At 39.7% G+C, this 22,463-nt stretch overlaps 1 protein-coding gene across 2 annotated transcripts in view; it reads right to left on the bottom strand.

Moving 5' to 3' along the window:
• Positions 1 to 22,463, bottom strand: part of LOC309702909 (inositol 1,4,5-triphosphate receptor associated 1-like) — a 30,090-nt gene that overhangs the window by 2,905 nt on the left and 4,722 nt on the right. The window contains exons 5-22 of one of the 2 annotated variants that reach the window (XM_082527543.1): positions 21,166 to 21,194; positions 12,837 to 13,055; positions 10,534 to 10,640; positions 10,394 to 10,455; positions 9,505 to 9,678; positions 9,282 to 9,359; positions 9,107 to 9,132; positions 8,801 to 8,857; positions 7,179 to 7,610; positions 6,913 to 6,991; positions 6,276 to 6,393; positions 6,151 to 6,181; positions 4,120 to 4,260; positions 3,774 to 3,905; positions 3,003 to 3,153; positions 2,751 to 2,800; positions 1,859 to 1,990; positions 453 to 514 (exon numbers count right to left, since the gene is read on the bottom strand). In XM_082527543.1, the coding sequence (XP_082383669.1) occupies positions 453 to 514; positions 1,859 to 1,990; positions 2,751 to 2,800; positions 3,003 to 3,153; positions 3,774 to 3,905; positions 4,120 to 4,260; positions 6,151 to 6,181; positions 6,276 to 6,393; positions 6,913 to 6,991; positions 7,179 to 7,610; positions 8,801 to 8,857; positions 9,107 to 9,132; positions 9,282 to 9,359; positions 9,505 to 9,678; positions 10,394 to 10,455; positions 10,534 to 10,640; positions 12,837 to 13,055; positions 21,166 to 21,194 (2,080 nt within the window). The remainder of the gene's footprint in view (positions 1 to 452; positions 515 to 1,858; positions 1,991 to 2,750; positions 2,801 to 3,002; positions 3,154 to 3,773; positions 3,906 to 4,119; positions 4,261 to 6,150; positions 6,182 to 6,275; positions 6,394 to 6,912; positions 6,992 to 7,178; positions 7,611 to 8,800; positions 8,858 to 9,106; positions 9,133 to 9,281; positions 9,360 to 9,504; positions 9,679 to 10,393; positions 10,456 to 10,533; positions 10,641 to 12,836; positions 13,056 to 21,165; positions 21,195 to 22,463) is intronic. The other variant, XM_082527544.1, reaches the window with a different exon arrangement.

Genomic DNA, 22,463 nt, shown 5'->3' with positions numbered 1-22,463 from the left:
AAACGAAAAACTGTGATTGCACTTTGCACATTTGTTATTGCGATTGTCCTTAAAGAACATCTAGCCCAGACACTGAGAGAGCTCTACTCAGGCTGACTTTATAACTACAATATGATTGGAGCCTTGTGCCTGGACTTCATCAAACTCTTTCATAAATGTTTAGATTACTGGATAGCAGTCCCGTAATAGCATATCCCTCAACTCTAGCTTTTTTTTTTTAATGCTTTCAGGTTTATTTTTACCTCACTGGAATTGTTTCTGCACTTTAAAAACATCCTGAAGGTCACAAAAACAAGCTGAAGTCCCATCTGAGCGCTTTTGATAAAAATGATTAGAAGTTCAGGGGTGAGAGGACTGAGGAATGACCTTGAAAATTAAGCAGTGACATGTGACTTACATGCAGCCATGTATGTGTGTGTGCACGTGTAACAATATTAATACAAGAAACATACCATTCTGTTCCTGGTTGTGCAGCCTCTGTGGAGGTGGTGCCTTTCACGTCATTTGCTTCACACTGAGGAGAAAAGTGTTAAAAAAAATCGTAACCCTAATCTAAATCTTAATAACAAAACAGTATTTGCTACAATTGGCTTTACTTCTCTGGATGAACATATGCTTTAACATTTCGGGCCTTTATAAACTTTATTATCTATTTTTGATTTTTCAGTTCCTCTTGGAGAAATACTAATTTCACATTTCAGAAGGTTTTTGGCACAGTTACATAACCCTTGTTTTTGTGCTATGGTCTGTGTATTTTGAATTTTGTACACACTCAACAGATGTGAATTATCTCAAAAAGAAAAAAGAAAAATGACAGAGTGATACAACAGTTTTAACCAAGGACAGCAAAACAAATCTGACTAAAACTGTGTTGTGAGGACTGCCTCGAATTTCTTGAGCTGACATTGTTTTTAGTGATTGTCCCTCGAGAGGATTCAAGTGTCCAGCCAGGTTCCCTTCACTGTGCCAGAAGAATGTCACAACTTGTTTATGGAACCAGATTTGACTGACTGCTAAGCCAGGACAGATCTAGCCTTTCCTTGACTTTCCCAAAGGAAATGAAGGTTTTTCTAGCTACGTTCACTTCTGGTAAACCCGGAGAACTCATTGATGACATAGATTGAAGTGATGAGTTATTTATAGGATCAAGCTCTACTTGTTCAGAAACTAATTTTGAATTCGCTATCCTGAGATGCCCAGTGATACCTTGCATAGTGTCCAGCAGCACCTGGAACCTTGTATTGGATAAGCAGAATACCTGGAGAGAACCCAGGAAGGAAGATGCAAACTCCACTTTGCACGCAGGGTCCTCTGATCAGTAATCATTGCTTTAATATGAGACAGACAGTCTGATACTTTATGGACTTTATTGTACCAGTTTCGACTCATGTCGATGGTCAAACACCTCGAGTGACCCTGCTAAAGTAAAGTAAACTTCTATAGGAGTAATCTTCTATATGCCAGATATTTGGTGTTAATATGTTTCTTATAAAGATGAACTATTTTAGCAGGAACTCATTCAGAAACTCCACAGTTTTATTTCAATGTGCTACTGAGGACTGCTCTGAGAATCAAAGAGAAAAACATTTGTTTGTATCAAGCAATCTGTCACATACGACACATAAAAAAAGTTTTAAAAAAGTACTTTTTCCTTTTAAAAACTGTTTGTGTCTGTAAAAATGCCAGCTACATTTACAGAAATACTTGAGTGGAAGTATTTTATTTTACAAGAGATGAATATGTTGCCCACCTGCTGAGAAACTTTAACTCAGCAGTTTATCTGTGAGCGTGGGTGTCATTGTACTAAATGCTTAATACATCATTTCCCATCATTTCTCATCAGGAAAGGAAGACCTACCAGGACAGGAAGAGCAGCACCAGTTGTGGGTCCTGCGTTGGAGCCTTGGCCAGCTGTGGCCGGGGTCTGACCCGGGATGTTAAGAAGATTAAACTTTGGCACCACCGCTACGCTCACCCTGCGTCGAGGCACCTGGTCGGGTGAAAAGAAGACAAAACATGGAGCACTGTGTTTTACAAAAACAGAGTCACTATAACGTTTCTTTTTTGTAAAGAAAAACGAAACAGAAAAAAACTGTAAAAACGGGGGAGGGTGAGACATTTTTAGGTGTGCTCGCAGCATGACAGTATGGTCATACTTGCCACCCACTTTGGCGGACGGATTTATCTCTGACCCTTTGGACTGGTCAGTGAATAGGAATCATGGTCCCTAGAGGCGCCGATGGGGACATAATTTATAGGGGCGAGGAGGTTAAGACCATTATCCTCGTCTAGTCTCTTTATTTTATTTTATTTATTGTTGTTTAGGGTTCAATTTAAGATTCTTCAGATCACTTTTAGAGCTCTTCATGGTCAGATGCCTCCGTATAATAGTGAACTTCTGTATGGAACCATATCTAACTACTAGCTCTCTGAGCTCAGCTGATCCTGTTGGTGATGCGTCAGAAGAAGTTAATGACAAAAGGCAAAAGGTGACTGTGCTTTTGAATTTGTGGCCCCCAAGTTGTGAAACTCGCTTAAATAGAATTTTGGATCTGTGGACACTGTTGATAACTACCAACCTGTACAGATTTACTTTTATATTTTTAAACAGCTACTGTGAAAAATAACCATGACAATCAGCCAAGTGGTTGAATCTTTATATTGCTTGTTTTGTCTGACTGGCAGTTGCACATCCAAAACCTGTGCAACAACGTGAAGCAGAAAAAAAACACAAAAAATTCATTGCTTACCTTTCCAGGGATGAGGGGCATTGGTCTACATGGACGTGGAAGTCCATCGTCTTTATAAAGAGAGACAAAGAACCAGCATTAATAAAGCACAGTAACCATTTAAATGCTGATGTTTCTCCCACATCGACAGTAAAGCTGCTCAGTAATGCAGCATTAGTACACTCCAGGCGCTGTGGGAATTTCCTAGCGGAATATACGAGTGAAGATGAAGCCAGCAGCGGTGCTGAAAAGGGAACACAAGTGTAATCTTACCTCCAGGGTCTACAGACACTCCGTAACGAGTCGAGTTCTGGTTGGCCAGCTTCTTAAACTCCATGAGCTCTGCATGGTCCTTCTCATACGTCCTCTTAAGATTTTCCACATACTGCATCATAACCTCTGTGGCCTTGTTCATACGCTTCTCCTGTTAGACAATAAAACCAGTCTAAGCAGGCTTAAGTTACAGCATGAGCACAAAAACAAGAGCTTCCACTAAAAAACTGTACATAGAGAGGAAATCATTCAACAGATGTACAAACCAAATACACAATAACCTGTGTATTTATGGATTTGTCCAACATATCTTTGACTTCTCCCATCATGTTGCTGATATTTTAAGTGAAGTTAAATGTTTTTAAAGGTGAATTAATGACACTATAAATAAACTGAAAACACACAGATTATTTATTTGATATTATGGGAAAACACAAACAAGTATTTCTCTAAAAATATCCACACTCATCATGAATGAAAAAGAGGAATTAATAGATTGCTATTAATAGATTGGTAGCTGTACACAAAAGCAATGATCCATCTGATTGATTTGGGGTTTTAAATAGCTGAAGCTCTTTTCCTGATGTTTTCATTAGCTGGCCTGAGGTCAGCCATGACATCAGATAAAAATCCTTCAGCATAATTTAAAAAACGCTGCCAAACAGGCATTCCTGGAGTACCAGTTGTTTAAACAATAAGCTGTTTCGTGTATTTTCGCAGCATGTTTCACTAAATTGTATAAAATTCTCATTCGTCTGTGTGTAACTGCACCTGGCGAACTGCGCCCACTATCTCTGCTCTGCTGGAGAGCCGTGTGGCAAGCCTGTGCAGCACTGCTACCGTCTCTTTTAGGCGCTGATAGGCTTCGCGCTGCTCCAGGTTCTGCCACATCGGCGCAGTCATCTGCAAGAAACACAACATGTTGTTGCAAATCTCAGGAAGAGAAAGTGTGCGTCCTTTATTGCACCTGAATTAACTCAGGCAAGAAAAATATTTACTGTGGGACACGTCCAGGAAACATTCAATAAATGAATGAGCACTAAAGAGCCAGGGGGAAATCTCCTTTTGTTGTAAGTTATCATCTATCTTACATCAGCCTCTGCTTTCGAGGACCAACCTTTAGCGCTCCTTTGAAGTCGTCTAATTCTTTTTCCGTGTCCTCCTCAGTCAGGTTCCTCTCTCTCTCTGACTGCTTGAGTCGCGTCTCCAGAGTGTAGTTGTCATTACGAAACGCCAGTGACAGCTGGACGAATGCATTCTGTAGAAAGAAAGCTAATGCAGTTCAACACTCAGATTAAGAAACATATTAAAATGAAGGTGAGCTGCCTGTGATCGCAACACATGAACTCATTGTAAATAGTCATAGACGGGAGTCGGTGCACACGGTTACTGATGTGTGAGAATCAAGCGTCCCTGAGATGAGCATGGGGAACAAACTGTGAGTGTGGCATTCGACCTCTTGATGTTTTGTTATGTTGATCAAAGCTAATCTGCAGAGGTTTTTCCAACATACACGCCTGAGAGGAAATCTATGACCTCTGACTGTCCTGATCCAGACACATCCCAGAGGGAGCAGCGCGAGAGGCTATAGTCCGGGGCTTACAGCGTCACAGATGCCTGGATTTTCTCCACAGGAAATCACACAGAGTCTCTTTGGACTGATCAGGAACAGAAAAACACTTTCCTGTTGACAGAACACCACCGAAGCCAGGCAGGCAACCTCTGACGACCATGTAATTGTTTTTGCATCTCTTGTATAATTTTACAACTTCCATGAGCAACTTTTACCCAAGAATATCCCCAGCAGGGAATTATAAAGTTTTTATGATTCTAAGCATCTGCTTTGGGAACACAACAGGTTATTACAAACACTTGCACATGTACTTGAAAAAGCTCAAACCTGAGTGGAACAATCCATCTGCTTCCAGTGTTTGAACACAAGTCACTGTTCAAAGCAAACACTTTACTGCTGGCAGTCACTTTTATGATTTGCTATATTCTAACTCATGTGCAGCTAATCACTGTGGATAATTTAAAAGGCGCAAGTCAGAACGTTAAAGCAAATATGTCTTATTTGAAAAGGAACATTTGGAATCTGCTTAAACTTATGTTTCGTTTTTCTTTTCTTTGTTTAAAGAAGTAAATTACATTTTTAAATTGGTCGAGTCTCCACTCCCTTCAGGCTTCCAAACGTTACATAAGATAAAGTGTCTTTAGCTTCTATAGAAACATATTTGCTCATTTATTTGTGTAAACTGACTTTGTGCACAGAAAATATGTGAATGAGCTTCAGAAGTGCTGTTAGGTGGATTTTGTTACCATCATTTAGCTGTTTCCAGTCTTTTACTAAGATTAGTTATCAAACTAACTGCTGTAACAAAATTATTTCCCAAATTTGCAATAAATATTACTTTATATTACATCATATCGACTGGCATTATTAGGTAAAATTAGATTTTCACAGATACATCAGTATGGAAGTATTTATTGTCTATTTTCAGTCAAAGTGATGCTTGGTGTAGCCTCAAATCAGTCCCAAAGGTGCTCAGTTTCCTGTTCTTAGTGATAGGAGCGGCACCCAGTGTGGTATTCTGCTACTGTAGTCCATCTGTTTCAAGGTTTGATGCATTGTGCATTCAGAGATATTTGTAATGGGTGTTTTTTTGAGTTACTCTTGCCTTCCTATCAGCCCAAAAGCAGTCTGGCCATTCTCCTCTGACCTCTGATATCAACAAAGCATTTTCACCCAGAGAACTGCCACTCACTGGAAATTTTCTTTGAACAGACGATTGTTTGGAAAAACCCAGCAGATCAGCAGTTTCTTACTCAGACCAGCCCATCTGGCACTGACAACCATGTTACATTCAAAGTCTCTTAAATCACGTTTCCTCCTTATTCTGATGCAGTTTGAACTTCAGTGAGTCGTCTTGATCGTGTCTATGTCCCTGATCAATGCACTGAGTGCATGATTGGATATTTTCATTAATAACGTTTGAATTAGGTGTACCTAATGTAGTGTACACATGCATAAACAGAATAAGGGCCAGTGTGTCAGTATTGCTCCCTTTTAATTTACAGACTAAACCCCATTATCCATCCTCTTATCTAGTTCTTGGTGAGAATATAAATTCAGAGATCAGGTACCAACCTCAACTTCTTTTTCGCTGAGTGGAGGAGCACTGGAATGAAATGAGAGAATGGAAGCATTACTCATAACAGTGAGATAGATGGTTATAAATTAAATGTTAACTACAGCAGCAGGTTGTTACACACCAGCCAGGCAGACCCCGATGAAGTTTGAGTTTTCTCAGCATCAAGTCTGAAATGTTGGGCATGGCGTCGGATCTTTCATTTGTGTCACTGGTAGGTGTGTTCAGTGATGACAGCGAATCTGCAGACACAATGCTACACAAATTAGAGCTCAAAATTATTTCTGGAGAATAATTTAAGTTTAAGGTAATTTGATATCTTCTGTGCAAGCTGACATAAACCAAATAGGAGATAGGAGGAGAGTGTTGTTACTACTACTAGTCCCATATAAATACATCGATCTTTGGGTGGTCAAACCAGTTCTCACCGGAGTAAATTCCAAGCAAAATCTTAGTGATTGGACTTTTTAAAGTCTCAGAACATAAGCATAATTTCCTCTTTTCATCAGGTGCTCTGTGGTTCACAAGCTTTAACAATAATGCCATCTGCTGATAAAAAACGAGAGCACAAGTTTCCTTTCTGCTGCAGTACTGTCAGGGGTGGAATAGAGGTAAAAAAAACAGAAAAGAAAGAAAAGAAAAAGTCGTCATTTTCTGAAGCGAATCAGATTTCAGGAAGTGCACACCCTCAGTGTGCTGAATGTGCTTCTGAAAGTACTTTCTGTCTTACACAGGGCAAGAGGGCAAACAAGGAGCGTCACCTTTTTCCTGTTCAGCAGCTTCGCTCAGCTCTGGTAACTTCGATCCCACGATGCTTTGGTTTCGCATTAGCTTGTGCTCCTGTGCGCGCACACACACACACACACACACACACACACACACACACACACACACACACACACACACACACACACACACACACAAAACATTATGGCATTTTTATATAATTGTTACAACATTCTACCAAATGGACAGCTGGCACATAAAAAGAGGAAATGATAACAATAAGACTGAATTGCTGCTTTACCTCTCTGAGTTTAGACAGCTTCTGTGCACCCACCGGTGGGGTGGGGAAATCCTTGTACCCCGAAGTCTTTAAGCCAGCATCCTTGGGCTTGTCTGAGAAACTGTCCTCAGTTTCTGAAGGGAAAACCGGGGCTCCATTTCTAGAGTTAAGACTGCCTACAGTATCCCAGGAAACAGCTCTCATTAGTGGTGGAAAGGCCCCAATAGTCTTAATCTCTGCTGTACACGGTGCCTGTTGAGTAGAAGGTCTGGGCACAGGCTTGGCGACCCCTGTGGCTGGAGCCTGGTTTGGACTTCGATTTGACTCGTCTGATTTGTTGACAACTGTAGGACTCTTGGGTTCACCGTTTTTCTGAACAGCAAAACGAGGTGTGAGAGTCCCCGAGGACACTTTCCTTTTGTCAGGTAACTTCCAGTCCACCAACAGCTTTCCCTAAAGTTGGCAAGATATGAGAGAAATACTGTATGTGCATTTCATCAGGCATTAAAGCGGTTGGATAACACTCCAGTTGGACATGTTGGTGCTTCATAAGAGAAGCTAGGGTAGCACTACAGCATGCTTGTGAGGACAAACTAATAGTTAGAAGCTGAGATTCAGAGTATACTGTCCTGTGAAAAACGGAGTATACCCTTACTGCTTCCACAGGAATTAAGAAGGTAAGCAGCAGCCATGTGCTATTATTAAATACACTTAATCAACTGATCATCAGCAAGTGTGAGCACCTCTATAAAAGCAGAAGCTTTGTCAGTTCATTAGTTTGTTATTAGTTTATTATTAACACAATGCCACAGTTTTTCCAGGAGTGGACGTCCCAGTGCAGAGCTTAGGCCGTGCAACACTCCGAGAACCTAAAGAAAACCTGGAGGCTGTCGGTGCAATCCCTCCGCCTCTTAGTGAATACACATATGGCACAAATGTTAAAATTCTAGCTGACTCCCTTTTTGAGTTGTTGCATTCATTGCATGCATTAGTATTGCATAGAATTGTATAGTTAGTAATTAGTACCTTTTTATCTCTTAATTTTTACTTAGCATGTTATTTATTTGTAATTCCTAGTTTTATATCTCTTGGAGATATATCCTTTATATATTTATAAATGGAACGTGGGGAGGGCTTAGTGTGAAACAGCATTTTGGTACACTGTATACTGTGTATACTACTGTATTGACAATAAAGCTCTTGAATCTTGAATTCAAAGAGATTTTCAAAGATGTGACCTCTGACCGTGACCTTGAGTTCAAAGAACTCATCATTACCAAACAAACTTGAAGCAATGTGATGCAGAGCGGGCCAAAATTCCTCCACAACGCTGTGAGAGACTGATAAAGATAAAGATTTCGAGGTATTGCTGCTAGAGGCGTCTCTACAAGCCACTGAATCAGGACTGCATAGAGTCCTGTGAAGTGTTTCTTTTTCACATGACTGCACAGCTGAGGTTGGTGTGAAATTCAGACAACAGACAACTTATAATATATACCTGAGAATAACATAATAAATCTTGACAAAGGTCACAGGGAGGCGTTTTGAATCTTTCAATGATCAGTTGTGTTTTTCCTCGTCACATTTGACATTTGAGTTTTGGTGTGTAAATAAAAAAAACACAGTAAGCCTGTTGATCGTACCTCCTGGTTCTGGCTGGTTGCATCAGGCTGCTCCCTCCCTGGAAACACCTCCTGATACTACAAGAGATAATAACAACTTTCTTCTGTTAAAATTTACTAACCTGATTAAAATTTGCCCAATGGTGATTTTTTTTCTTTGTTTTGTTCTGTTTTTTTTTCCAGAGACAATGTTCCACTTCATATAAAGCAAATTAAATAGAGGAACATTTAAAAAAACACACACAAAAAGAGCCAAATGTGGCAAACATGTCATACTTCACACCACTGTGGGTGAAAGCTGTTTAACAGTGAGATCAGTTTCTTTACCTGGATCGTCTCCGAGGGTCCTGCTGCTGAAAGAGCAGAAAACAACTTACAAATCATCTTCACCAACTCAAGGAGTGAAAAAATGACGCCAAATTAGGAAAAAGGTTAAAAATGAGGAGTGTAGTTTATTGTTAATAAATCCAAAGAATCCAGACATGAGACAGAAAGCACACACCGGTCTGAGGGGCCACAGTAAGTGAGCTGCTTCTCGATGAACACGGTGAGGATGATGGCGTTGGAGTCGGTGAAAGACCTGAGGTAGCGGGGTTGTGAAATAAAAATTGAAGCTATAAACATCTTTAATTTAAATGAAACGCTCAGACACCAGCTTCACACTCATAAATCTATGTGCAATGTTTTAGTTTCTATGTTTGTGTATGTTTGTGCGTGCGCGCTACCTGTGGGCGAATCAGTGAGGCTGCTGGTGGATCGCCGGCCTCGGCGTGTCAGGAAGCGATCGCTGACCTTCTTGGCCTCTTCAAGCAGCTCCAGGTTCTTCTGTCGATCCTCCTCGGAGAGCTGCAGCTCCGGGAGCGGATCTTTCACCAGGTCAATCACATTACCTGTGCTGTCTGAGAAAGATAATACACACGTGACACACAAATGCACACAGACCCGTAAAATTTCTGCTTGTTTCTGGTACCAAAATATAAGCAGATAATATGCCGTAAAAAACAAAACAAAACACAAAATTAGGCTTCAAAATATATCAGATCAAAAGTGTATGCTCTGTTGTATCGGAGCAACTGTGTCTCAAGTGTATTTATGTGGGATTCATTGGTCTAAAATCTCAAAGCAAGGAATAATTCACGGATGGATATGAGCCAGGAAATCAGGTGATGAGTGCTCGCCAACTTGGGGATGATTTTATCGTCTCCTCTTCTCGGAAACGGGCAACAAGCTAAACATCAAAAGTAATCAAAGCGCCAAAAGCATTTCAAGCATGTGTGAGTCTCAGGATGCAGATGACCAAACTTAGTCTTAATGTTGTAAGAGTTCTTGTGTATCCACGCACAGTGAGAACATTAATTTATCTTTATACATCGCTGGACAGGTCTTTCAACAAATCTGATTGAAATATCTTTTATATAAAAAAAGTCACTGTGAGAAGTCGCGATTTGACACAGTGTTAAAAATGTTTACCTAAGAACGGTTTAGTTATGGAAAAACACTTAAAAATAAAGTGGAAATTTTTTATATGGTGCTGCACTACATCAAATAATAACTATTACATCATAACACTGTAAAAACTACAGTGATGTATGTGTGTTTGTGTGATTTACCCACCAATTGTGGTGATGGGCACCCCGGGGGAGCTTCTGACCAAGCGAGCTCTGGGACTGTGTGGTCTGAGAGAGAAAACTGTGATGATCTGGAAATGCTGTCTCTGTTTCAAATTAAAATTGAGAAAGCTACTGGACGATTACCTGGCCTGTTCCAGCGGACGCCCATCCTGATGGACAACCTTAGCCTGCTTTGGGTAGACGATGGTGGGCGCAGTCATGACAACAGCTCGACTTTCACCTGGTACTAACTGTGCAACACAAAAAAACTTAAGTGTGCATCACTTAACACATCAGCCAGTTTGTGATATTAGATTAAACACAACCTTAATAAGGAGCAGATCTTTTTAAATTAAGCTTGAACTTACACAATAAAAGGGTTAAAGGTAGATTTTGAACATTAACTTAAACCTTAAACTACATATTCCAAAAAAACAAAAAAAAGAGCCAAATTTCAACAAACCAGTTTAAATCTGGCACTAACAGGAGAATATTGATTTGACCCACTTAAGCACAAAGAGGTCTGTCACCTCTAGTAGGTTATGATGAACACTATTGTGGAATAGCTTCAAAAGGCTGCTAAAGGTAAGTACGCAAATAAATACAGACTGACATGAAACCCTTATTCTTTGAGAGGTGCTCTTAAAGCTTATCTTTGCAATAGATTCTTGAAAAAGGAGTCTTTCTGCTGCAGACAGGCTGCTGATTCACCGTGGCTCTGTTCCTATAAGGGTGGATACTTTTATAGTGTTGACTTATGCACTGAAGATTATATTACACAGTTTCATTACTTTCTTCAGAGATTTCTTATCTAGCTTGTGTGTTTATGAGGTAAAGGTCACTGTTCTCTGAGGTTTAGCCTGTTTAACTCTTTATTATCTCTGGGATAATTAATGACTCAAACTCGGAGTCTGCCCCATTAAGATCTGTCCTTAAAGTCTTTGAAAGCATTTCTAATCTTTATATATTTCAAGGGTGAGATCGCTCAAATGGCACACAGATAAAACTTCTGATTATTACCATTACCATCACCACCAGCCTATCACAGGGCTAACACAGAGAGACAGACAACTATTCACACTCACGTTCACAGCTATGGCCAGTTTGCCTAATCCCACTAACTGCATGTCTATGAATTTGGGAGGAAGCCGGAGTAGCTAGAGAGAACCCACGCAGACATGGGGAGAACATGCAAACTCCACAGAGAAAGACCCAGGATATTCTTCCTGTCAGCCAACAGTGCTAATCTCTATGCCATAAATACTGAAAAAACTAATAACTCAGACAGATCAATTAAGAACAAACCCCCCCAAAACATAACCAATCACAGGGATCAGGACAGGAAATGCTACTGATGTCACAGAAAAATGCAGTAAACTCTGGTGTTTTAAACACAATATCATTTAAAGTAGTGATGTTTAGCTGGTGGGGGTGGGGTAGGGGAGTCATGTGACATTAAACAGACATTAAACAGATAGAGGATGTGGTCATTGAACGGGAACTCAAACCATGGCTCCAAACCTGAGAGCCCAGTCCAACTCTGGTAAACCTGAGTGGACTTGTCTCCCCGAAGAAGTTCTTAAGCATGTTTTTTTTTTATCCTGTTGTATTTAGCTTCATAAGTAATTTTAGATATAAAAATGACTGAGGCCTTGATCTATGTGACCTCACAGCGGGCAACAGGCATCACTGGACAGCTACATTTCCACTATAAGGAAACTACAATCATTTAAGTTGTACAAAATAGTGACATATGCATCTATGCAAGTTTTTACAATACTTTTTTTTTAACGATAAGGAGCAAAAGACCTGCATTTATAAACTTTGCCACACATTTTCTTTTAAAAGTTGGTAAATTGCTTTTTCCCATCTAACCAAAGGGCTCAAATTTGTCACAAGGGACATGAAGCAGATATTTTACAGAGCCAAGGTATTTGTCAGATAGTAAAAAAAATCCTGCTGTGCAAACGTAAAAGCAGCTTTTACCCTTTTTTAAACACCTCACTTTACCTTGGCTCAGGGAAAGTTATTATGACAGCCGAAGTGACTTTCAAAGAATCGTAAAGCATTCATCAGTCACCGGAATGAAATTCATTTCCAAACATTTAGTGGGAAATAACTAAAACATGAGTGCAAAAAAAGGAAAGTATGTACCAAATCAGTTGCCAAAATTTCACTTTGTTAACTTCTGTCATTCTTTGCAAAGCACTGCCTTGGTCTGACAACAGCAGGGAACATTTGTGACAGAAGAAGGCTTAGTTAAGGAAAATATTGCTTTGCTCTCACCGAAAAGGAATGAATCAGTGACTTCTTCAGTGAAGGAACTTTTTTCTGAGGGAAAACTCAACATTGATAAAAAAAAAATTCCTTTCAGGGCCAAATGAAGTATGAAGTCAGATGTTTTACCTAAAAACAGAATATCAAACAGGGACAGCAGCTGCACTTACTGTGCTGGGAGAGCTCGGGGAACTGTCCATCTCCTCTGGAGAGTCCTCCTCTTCCTCAGGCAGTGTGGGCATGGCCGGGTGCAGAGAAGGGCGAGAGCGGGTGTGCGGGAAAACAAAAGGGGTCTCAGCAGCAGGCGAGGCGTCACCGGACTCCTTGAAGTTACAGTCACTTTGTTCGAGAGGAGATGTTTGCAGCAAGTCTCGCTCTTCTTCCTGGAGCTATAAACACACAGAAAACCAAATACATGCATTTTAAGCATGATTAGAGGCATGCTGAGGAGAGCTCCTTCCGATCAGCAGCAGTTATTAAACTAGTACTTTAGCCACTTTTCTTTCTGCCTAACCACAGCTAAAAAAAGGATAAACCAGAACTAGGAAAACCATTGCACTGCACAAACAACTCCCAAAATAGCTCCATTCTGCACATTAGTGAGATTTCCCAGCATACTGTACATACGCATCAGAAATGAAATCACCGTGACTCACATCGGATGTATGGGTTTTAAACTTTCATGTGAGCATGATGATTTCCAGCCAGAGCATCAGGAAGCGTCAGAGAATAAAATAACATGAAACATGCCAGGAGTTCATATTGGGAGTTTTAACAGGAGCAACAAGACTTCAAGGAATGCTTCCTTATTCACACAGAGTCACCACAGTGGGTAGCTCTGCATTTTCGATTTGGTAGATTTTTATATCAGATGCTTTTCCTAAAGCAACACCAAAGGCATTCCTGTCTGCTTCCAGGATTGAACAGGAGAGCTGTTGCTTGTTCGGCAAATGCGTAAACCACTACACCATGAAACACTTAAAAAAAAAAAAGAAATCCTTCTTTGTCTGGTTCATGATCTTAATGACACGCTGTCTAAATTCAAAAGAAACAACATGCAGCATCTCTGCTTTACAGCACAAGTGACTGAAATCACAAACAAGCACTGCTCACGAGTGAGCCTGCAATGTTTCATGTGCTTTTCTTCCCACACTGTGACTTTCAGCAGGCGGTTACTGTTTTGAACACAAACAGTGACTGGGATGCGCTTTGTTGTTATAAAACGCTGCTACAGTCAGTTTAACTTGCTCTCACAGGCTGAATGAGGCAACGAGCTCCCGAGGGGCAGCGCAAAACAAACAGAAGGACTTCTAGATAAATTATGAAAAAATGATTTAGTGGATGGTGGATGGAGGATTACTGAGAGGAAGAGACTCATGTCTCATTCACATGAAGGCAATCAAAGTCAATTAATTAAAGCTTTCCTGACTAAAATTATACAGTGCTGCCAAAAAGTATTTGCCTTCTTCCTTTTTTAATTTTGCATATTTGTCACATTTACATGCTTCAGATCATCAAAAAAACTAATATTAGATAAAAGTTACCCATGTTACTTGCAGTTGCAATTATTAAAAAAGACTAATCCAAGTTCAGTTTCACTAGTCACACCCAGGCCTAATTACTGCCAGATCAAGAAATCACTTAACTAGAACCTATCTGACAAAGTAAAATAGGGTAAAAGATCTCAAGAAACACCACATCATACCAGGATCTAAAAATCAGCTGAGAAACAAAGTCTATCTATTTGAAAAGTATGACAAAGCCATTTTTAAGGCTTTGGGACTCCAGTGAACCACATTGAGAGCTTATTATTCACTTATTCACAAATGGAGAAAACCTGAATAGTCGTGAACCCTTTAAAGAGTGGCTGGCCAACCAAAGAGCACATTGACAACTCATCCAGAAGGTCACAAAAAATCCAGAAGAACATCTAAAGATCTGCCGGGCTCATTTGCCTCAGTTAATGTCAGAGTTAATGATTCAACAATAAGAAAGAGACTTGGAAAAAATGGCATCAAAGGAGAAAATCACTGCTGAGCAAAAAGAACAGAAGGGCTCAACTGACATTTGTGAAAAAAATATCTTGATGATTCCCAAGACTTTTGGGAAAATATTCATAGACTGTTGAGACAAAAGTTAAACTTTTTAGTGGTCCACCTCTGGTTTTGGAGTGGCCTAGTCACAGTCGAAGCCATTAAGGCTCAAAAACTCTCTGATGCGGCTGAATTAAAACAATTCTGCAAAGAAGATTGGGCCAAACCCCCTCCACAGCGATGTAAAATTGGCATTGGCAGCTATTGCAAACACTTGATTGCAATTCTTGCTGCCAAGCTTGGATTTGACTAGGGGCATTTACTTTTTTCACACAGGGCCAGTTACCAGGGTAATATTTTTTTCTCCTAATTAAATTAAATCACCATTTAAAAACTGCATTTCATATTCACTCGGATTATCTTTGTCCATCCATCTTTTCTGCTTATCTAGATCAGACAGCTGGAGCCTATCACAGCTGCCACAGGAAGCCAGTCTGGTGCAGGGTCAACACATAGATACAGTCAACCTTTCATATTTACAGTCATCACCAATCAATCTAAGCTCATGGATGTTTTTGGACTATGGGAGAAAGCCAGAGTACCAAGAGAGAACCCAGGCAGCAGACCTAACCATTTCACCACCGTGCCGATATCTTTGTCTAATATTAAAATTATTTTGATGATCTAAAACATGTAAGTGTGAAAAATACACAGAGATATAACAACATATGGGCAGCATTAAGAGGAAAAAGCCAACTGCAAACAAACTGAAGCAGGATTTAGTTTTGAGGAGAATGAAAATGAGAAAAATGCCTCAAATTTGCCAATTATATAAAAACCTAAATAATCTTGGCCCCAAGATAAGACCCAAAGAGCAGGGAACGATCAGCGAACATGAATTTAAATGAGTGCAAAGATTAGTGTAATCATCAAAGCTGAAGCTGTAAAAGCTGTGTAATCAAAATTTATGATGCGGCTCCTGCAAATGTGTACATGTAGAATATTTTATTAAGAGAAGAAAACAAGGCTGTTTGATTCAGTATATATCATAGTGGTACATGTGAAAACAACAAAACTATTAATCAATTCTCAATAAATGACTTTTAAAAACCACCATGTATTCATTTTACAGCGTTCAAAGTGCTGTCTTATTGAGTCAAACAAAAATGTAACAAAACCACATTATCACCACATCTGATGTTCACACTGGAAAAATAATAATTTATTTGTTTCAGGTCTGAGCTGTTTGAGCTGATCTTTACCATGGACACTGCAGCAGTTACCTGGCTCCCTGAGCTACAAGCCAACCTGACTTGATGCGTGCAGCTTGTTTGAACCATTGTTTGAACACACAGCGCTTCCCTTTTCAGTAACAAATTTATGCAAATCACATGTACTGTATTTTTAAACCACTCTGCGGAGGAGCACGGTGCACTCATGATCTACACAACTCCTGTGTGTGCTAATGTGACGCACACATTCATTTGATTTCACCAGAAAAAGAGAAATTTACATAGGTCCAATCAGCACAGATGTGAGCCTTCTTACTGCCTTCTCTTTCAAATCACGTGCAGCAGCTTTGAATAATATGCGCAGGAAAGTGGAAGGTGTGATGAATGAATGGTTATTTCAGAGGTATGGCATGTGGCCGTGTGATGGACGAATCCTCTGAGAATTCAAGGACAAAATATGCTGAGTGCTGCTCAGTGTCATCACAAAGATGACAAGATCTTGGGAACATATGGGGACAGAAAGGCTGTGAGTCACTGGGGAGGAAATGGGTTGTTTAACTCCTCCCTGCGAGCAGCAAGGACGTTTCCTGAATGCAGGGACAGTGTCATATGCGACGGAAGCATTTAAAACAGATGTTTTTATACTTTAAAGCGATATTTCACTTTGGCAGAAAAGAGTTAGACAGATACTGGTTGCTTTGTTCTTGAGGAGAGCCAGGACGTTTTTATCTTCTTTTTTTTCTAATTCTGTAATTAACTGTCTTAAGTCTTCAGGTGCTATTTATAAATTTAGAAAAAAACAAACAAAAAAAAAACAAGTTTGAGGTCCTTCTGAGTTACTCACAAATGAGCTACTGGTTATTTCTAGCTAACTGCTCTTGAACTTACTGAACTCATGAAACTATTTAATTTTGTGCAAAGATTTTTTATTCAGCCATAACCTGATTTGTTTCTAATTATGGACAGAAATATTTAGACAAAGAATTTGAACAATAAAGGAATCAATGATTATGTTTTTGTTAAGGCTCGCTGTGAGGCAGGCAAAGTAGGATCCAAATGGAAATAAAAATACAAACTAAAGTTGCTCAGCAACAAATAAGCCATGGCAAGGAATCTTACTGAGAACACATGAGGGAGAACATGTCAAAGAGCAGAAGGAAACTGTGGACATAAATACACACCAGGTAATTAGGGAGCAAGAAAGCTGAGGTAAACAAGACTCAGGCGAACAGAATCCAACTAATGAGACAAGGGGAAGCAAAACTAAACACACCACAAAGGGGACAAGGGACTATCAAAATAAAACAGGAAATAACAACCACTCAATCCAGGAGTACGACATGTGAACTTGAAACAGGAACAGGATATAAACAAACATGGGCACATATCCGACTGGGGACACAGAAAGGGATTACAAAAGGTGATATAAAATATAAAATATATAAACCCCAAATACAAGATTATCAGAAATACAAAACCAGAAAATCCCAAGCACCCTAGAAACTCAAAACTCTGGGTCCAAGACCCAGGGACCAAGAGGAATTCTAAGAAGAAGCCCAAACAAAGTCAACCTACTCTGCAGGAGGTTAAATGGTGTGGTGTTTATTCAGCAGACCGAGAGACTGAGATAAATATTGCATAGTAACTGAATCACTCTAATTATTTCCTGCAAGGGGGGGGTGAGAACACAGGGGCCCGAGTGGCAATAGTTAAAGACTTCTTTCCTTTACTTGCACAAAGAGAAGTAAAACAAAAGTACTTGTTGATTTCATGAGGAAGCTTCATTTTGCAGCGTACTTTAGTGGTCACTTTTTCTGTGGAGGGAGAAATAAGGACCAGCATCCTGCTCCCCTCCTCCTGTTACATAAGCTCATTCCCTCTAGCCAGATTTGTTTAAAATTTGTGTGAAGCATAGAGCACAGGGCCAACAGAGGAAGTGGTTACCACGCAGTCGCAATCTGAGATAACAAGTCAGAGGAAGTGTCAGAAAGAAAAAATGGATTGAATGAGGGAGCAGACTAAATCCACAGGCTTCAGAAAATGCATGGTCACATATGAAGGCGCAGGAAACATGAGACAGAGTTTCACATGCAAACAAAAAACACTTTATGTAAACTCACACCAACAGTTATCTAGAATATCATTTACCCACAAATATTCATGCACATGTTTGTTAAGGCTGCAGAGACCATAACTAAACTGAAACTGCATGCGTCCACCACTGTGGATAGTCCACTGTGACCAGCCGATCATCTAAACCTGTCCACAGAGAGCATGCACCTTACCTGAGTCGGGTGCTGTAGTGCTGTAGAGAGAAACACACACACACACCGCGGCTGATCTCTCCAAGTCAGACCGACTTCCCACAGTCAAAGCGTCACCCTCAGCCTTTCCTTCAGAAAACTCCTCTACCCTCAGGGCTTCTCCTTCCTTCTCCCGTCCCCTCTGTTCCCTGTCTTTTTTCAGCAGCAGCCTCTCTTTCACTCCTGGGAGCTTTGACCATTTAAGGAGAAGGGCTCTGTGAGCTGCTGTGCAGTGTGTGTCTCACTGTGTGTGTTTGTGTGTGTGTCAGACCGCTGCTCCCCTGATCATCCCTCAACTTAACTTAAAGCTGAAGAAAGATACAAAATGATGTTATTGTTGCTTCAGAGTTTGTGTGTGTAAGTGTGTTATTTTTTCACTTTTTACTTTGTCAGATGCGTAGGACACTTTTTTGCATGTTGTGGTACGTTTGCATGTTTGTGAGAAACTGATGGATCGATTGTGCCTGCCTGAGCTGTGTTTACTCTGCTGGCTAGGAGGAATCCATGCATCCACTTCCAGGCTCTTGAGGTCCATTAATGTTTGGTAAACTGCCCTTCCAAAGCTTCTGTTATTTGTGCTACTTTGTCTTAAAAGTGCTGAAATCATCTTGAGTTTTGATGGTATAAAAAAGGAGGACAGCAGTCACATTGTTTGTATGAGTACAGCTGACTTTTACAGCAAATTACAGCATAAAATTTTTATTTAACATGGGCTTAAGTCTTAAGTAATCATGTGTGAAGGAAACAGTTGTTAAAAGGAGGAACTTGTGATAAAAAGTCAGCTGTTTTCCTTATTTGATACGACTATTGCGATGATTATCTTAATGCTATTTTGCCAATAACATTCTGCTGTTTTATTAAGCAGGCAATGATGATGATGATATTAGAGTCTACAAATAAATTAAAATAAATTATCAGATTATTGTTGCAGACAAACTAATTCCTATTTTACCCTTTTAGCAGGTAATTATTTAGTCCATCTGGTGACTAAACAATTACCTGCTATAAGGGTTGCTCCTGGGGTGGGTGGGGGGGTGGGTGGGGATTTTGTGTTTCAAAGGGTCACAAAATAACTTGTGATTATAATTTTATCTTCGTATGAAAAAATAAGTACACCCCAGGATTCAGTAGCTTGTAGAAATACCTCTGGCAGCAATGACTTGAAGTATGTACGGCTTTAACAGTGTTTCATATCGTTGGGGAGGAAATATGGCTCACTTATCTTGAAGTGTTGCTTCAGTTCATTGAGTTTTATGGGCATTTTGCATTACGCACAGCTCTGGTGACACCTTGCCACAGCATTTCCATCACGTTGCAACACCTTTTCTTTTTCAGCCACTCTCTTGTAGATTTGCTTCAGGGCTCGGGATCATTGTCTCGTTGCATGACCCAAATATGATGATGTTTTCATTTGTCCAAAGGACATTGTTCCAGAAGCCTCGTGGTTTGTCCAGATGCAGCTTTGCAAACCTTAGCCATGCTCTTCTTTTTAGAGTGAAGAGGCTTTCCAAACAACTCACAGTTCTTTCAGTCTATATCTAATTGTACTGACATGAACTTTAACATTTAACATGCTAACTGAGGCCTGTAGAGTCTGAGAAGTATTGTACTGTCTGACCTTGGGGTGAATTTGCTGGAACCTCCACTTACTGAAGAACGCAGCATTTTGTAAACACACACCTGAATGCTTGAGACCAGCAAACTGCCAAAGCCTCCACTTTTCCAGAGAGGCTCACAAATGCTGATGATCGATTAGACAAGGTCATTTGATTATCAGCACCTGGCTGTGACATACCTCCCTAAATCCTCTGGAAGCAATACTTACATTTTTGCAGGTCTGTATAGAGTCCTGTGAAAAATACATTTTTTAAACAGTTGTATGTACAGTCTAGTAATTTGGCCCTATTTAAAGCCAACCATTTGTATAATTTCCTATCATCTGCCAGAGACGTCCTACTCATTACATACCCCTTGCCAAGTGATGAATATTACTCACTTTACTTTATCTGGTTTTAATGTGTTTTTATTTAAAGCTTTTTTTCTTATATACTGGTTGTGCTGTAAACAACCAGTATATAAGAAGTTTATGATACACCACCAAGTTTATAAGACACTATTATGTAACTTTAAGTAGATAAGTGTTAACTTTAATAGAAAATAAAGGCAGCCATAATATAAACTAGCTCCACAAGAACGCATACTTCTTCCGAAACATATTTTACCACAGTATCTCATCAGCTATCGTAAAATAACGATCCTAGCATATGTATCTATTTTTGCATGTTTGTATGTTCCTTATCTCCTCCTAGACGAGTGGACCAAACTTGATAAATCTTTGCTGAAACACTGCTCTAGGTACTCTGACTGCAAGCATCTAGATGGCAGACACAAATATTTTATAAAAAATATATTTGTATGTTTGATGGTTCAACAGTGTACTAAATGGGATTAGATTAGATGCACAGTGCATCATAACATGATACTATACCTTTATAGGACAGGGTTTTTCAGGTTCATTAAATGTTTGTGTCCTGCTTCTACATGTTCCATTAGGAGATAAAAGTACACTGTCACTTATTTTTAGGGCAACTAGAGTTTATTTAAAGAGTAAAAAAATATTATTATTTCCCTTTTAAAGAAGGGGCTAGAAGTAATATTCAATGAAACAATCATATGAAGTACAAACAGCTTATAACTGCTACTAAAACATTAGCAGAAATCAAATTTAGTTATTTTTAATCATGGCCTAAAGTCAAACGAAGCAGTCACACTTTATCTTATATTGGCAGCCAAACATATATACACATTTCTCACAAGTCACTTCAAAAACCATAAAAGACATAATAATCACACCTAACCTTCAGTTCTGCCTCTCAAATATAAAACAATAGTGCATTTTACAGTAATGGAACAGAAGGAGCGCTTACTTACCGTGCTGTAGCTGCTTCCTCCTGTGCCACCTGTGAGAACCAGAGCACAGACAGAGAAAACAGATTGATTTGCATTTAACAGGAAAGCATGTGCAATGCAAATGTCAGGGGAGAGTTAAAAAAAGAAAAGACTAAGTGAAACATGCAGAGAGAGAGAGAGTGAAAGAGACAGAAACAGAAACAGAAAACAAATAGGGAAGAAATAAATTGAGTTTTCTGCTCTGTGAGGCTCTTGTTCCCCACAAACCACCTTGATAACTAGGGGCAACAATAACCTGGCAACCTTAAGTGCATGAGGTGTTTGAGCCGCTGGTTGAAAGCTCTTGTCTGCTGCTTTAGGGGCTCCTGATACCAGGCAAAGGGTTTAAAATCAGCAACTTTCAGACAGAAGCACCCTCAGAGCTCAAAATCAAAGTGTCACTTTAGAGGTAATGAAAGAGCTGCTCAAGAACAAGTATTATTCCTGCATAAGAAGACACAAAGGGGGATACAGTACTAGAAACACTCTCAACTGGGTTTATGTTCCAGCTGTTGAATTGTAGCTTATGAAAAAGTGCAAATCAGACTCTGAAACATTCTGCGTAATGCAATGCAGTCATTCACAGCTAGTATTTACCTTATAAATCCTTTCACAAGTCCATGAGGGAGAAAAAAAAACGTGGACTTTTTTTTTTCCTCGCCAGATCAAATTCTTTCTATTAGTGGAAGAAGAGTTCAACCTGCCTACAAATGAATTCACACTCCAGCTTCCAGCTGTTATTTCCACCTTTCTCTCACCTAAAGATTGCCCCGCGAAAGAGCGCACCGTTTACAGCCACCACATACCAAGCAGAGCACAGAGACCCACTGCTTTTCTAAATTATTTACATTCAGGCTTCAGGGGATCTTTAAGCTTTAAGTAACCTGACTGTGCTTTGTTTTAAACAGAGACATATAACTTAAAAGCAGGTTGGTATGCCTAGTGTTCATTTAGTATCCCAGATCAATGCTTTATTAGTTCTAGGAAGACTGAAAAGTGTATAAAATAGTTTTACAGCCACCAACACAGGCACTGCAGCACTCAGAGACATTTAAAACCTGAATATTTATTATTCTTAATCATACTGTTTGCTAGTTTATAATGAATGATATGAATGATAGAGAGTTGCTCAGCAGGTTCACCAATACAGTCCACAATAAAAAACCCTAGCTGATGGAGTGCTATGATTATTCCTCAGTGGGATGAATTTCACTGATTTTAGTCATATGATCCTTAACACAAGATGGTTTTTATACACTGAAATAATTCCTGCATGTTGA

Source organism: Aulonocara stuartgranti (genome assembly GCF_965226115.1).
Source record: "Aulonocara stuartgranti genome assembly, chromosome: 1".
Taxonomy (NCBI): domain Eukaryota; kingdom Metazoa; phylum Chordata; class Actinopteri; order Cichliformes; family Cichlidae; genus Aulonocara; species Aulonocara stuartgranti.
This window is presented reverse-complemented; position numbering and strand designations above follow the sequence as displayed.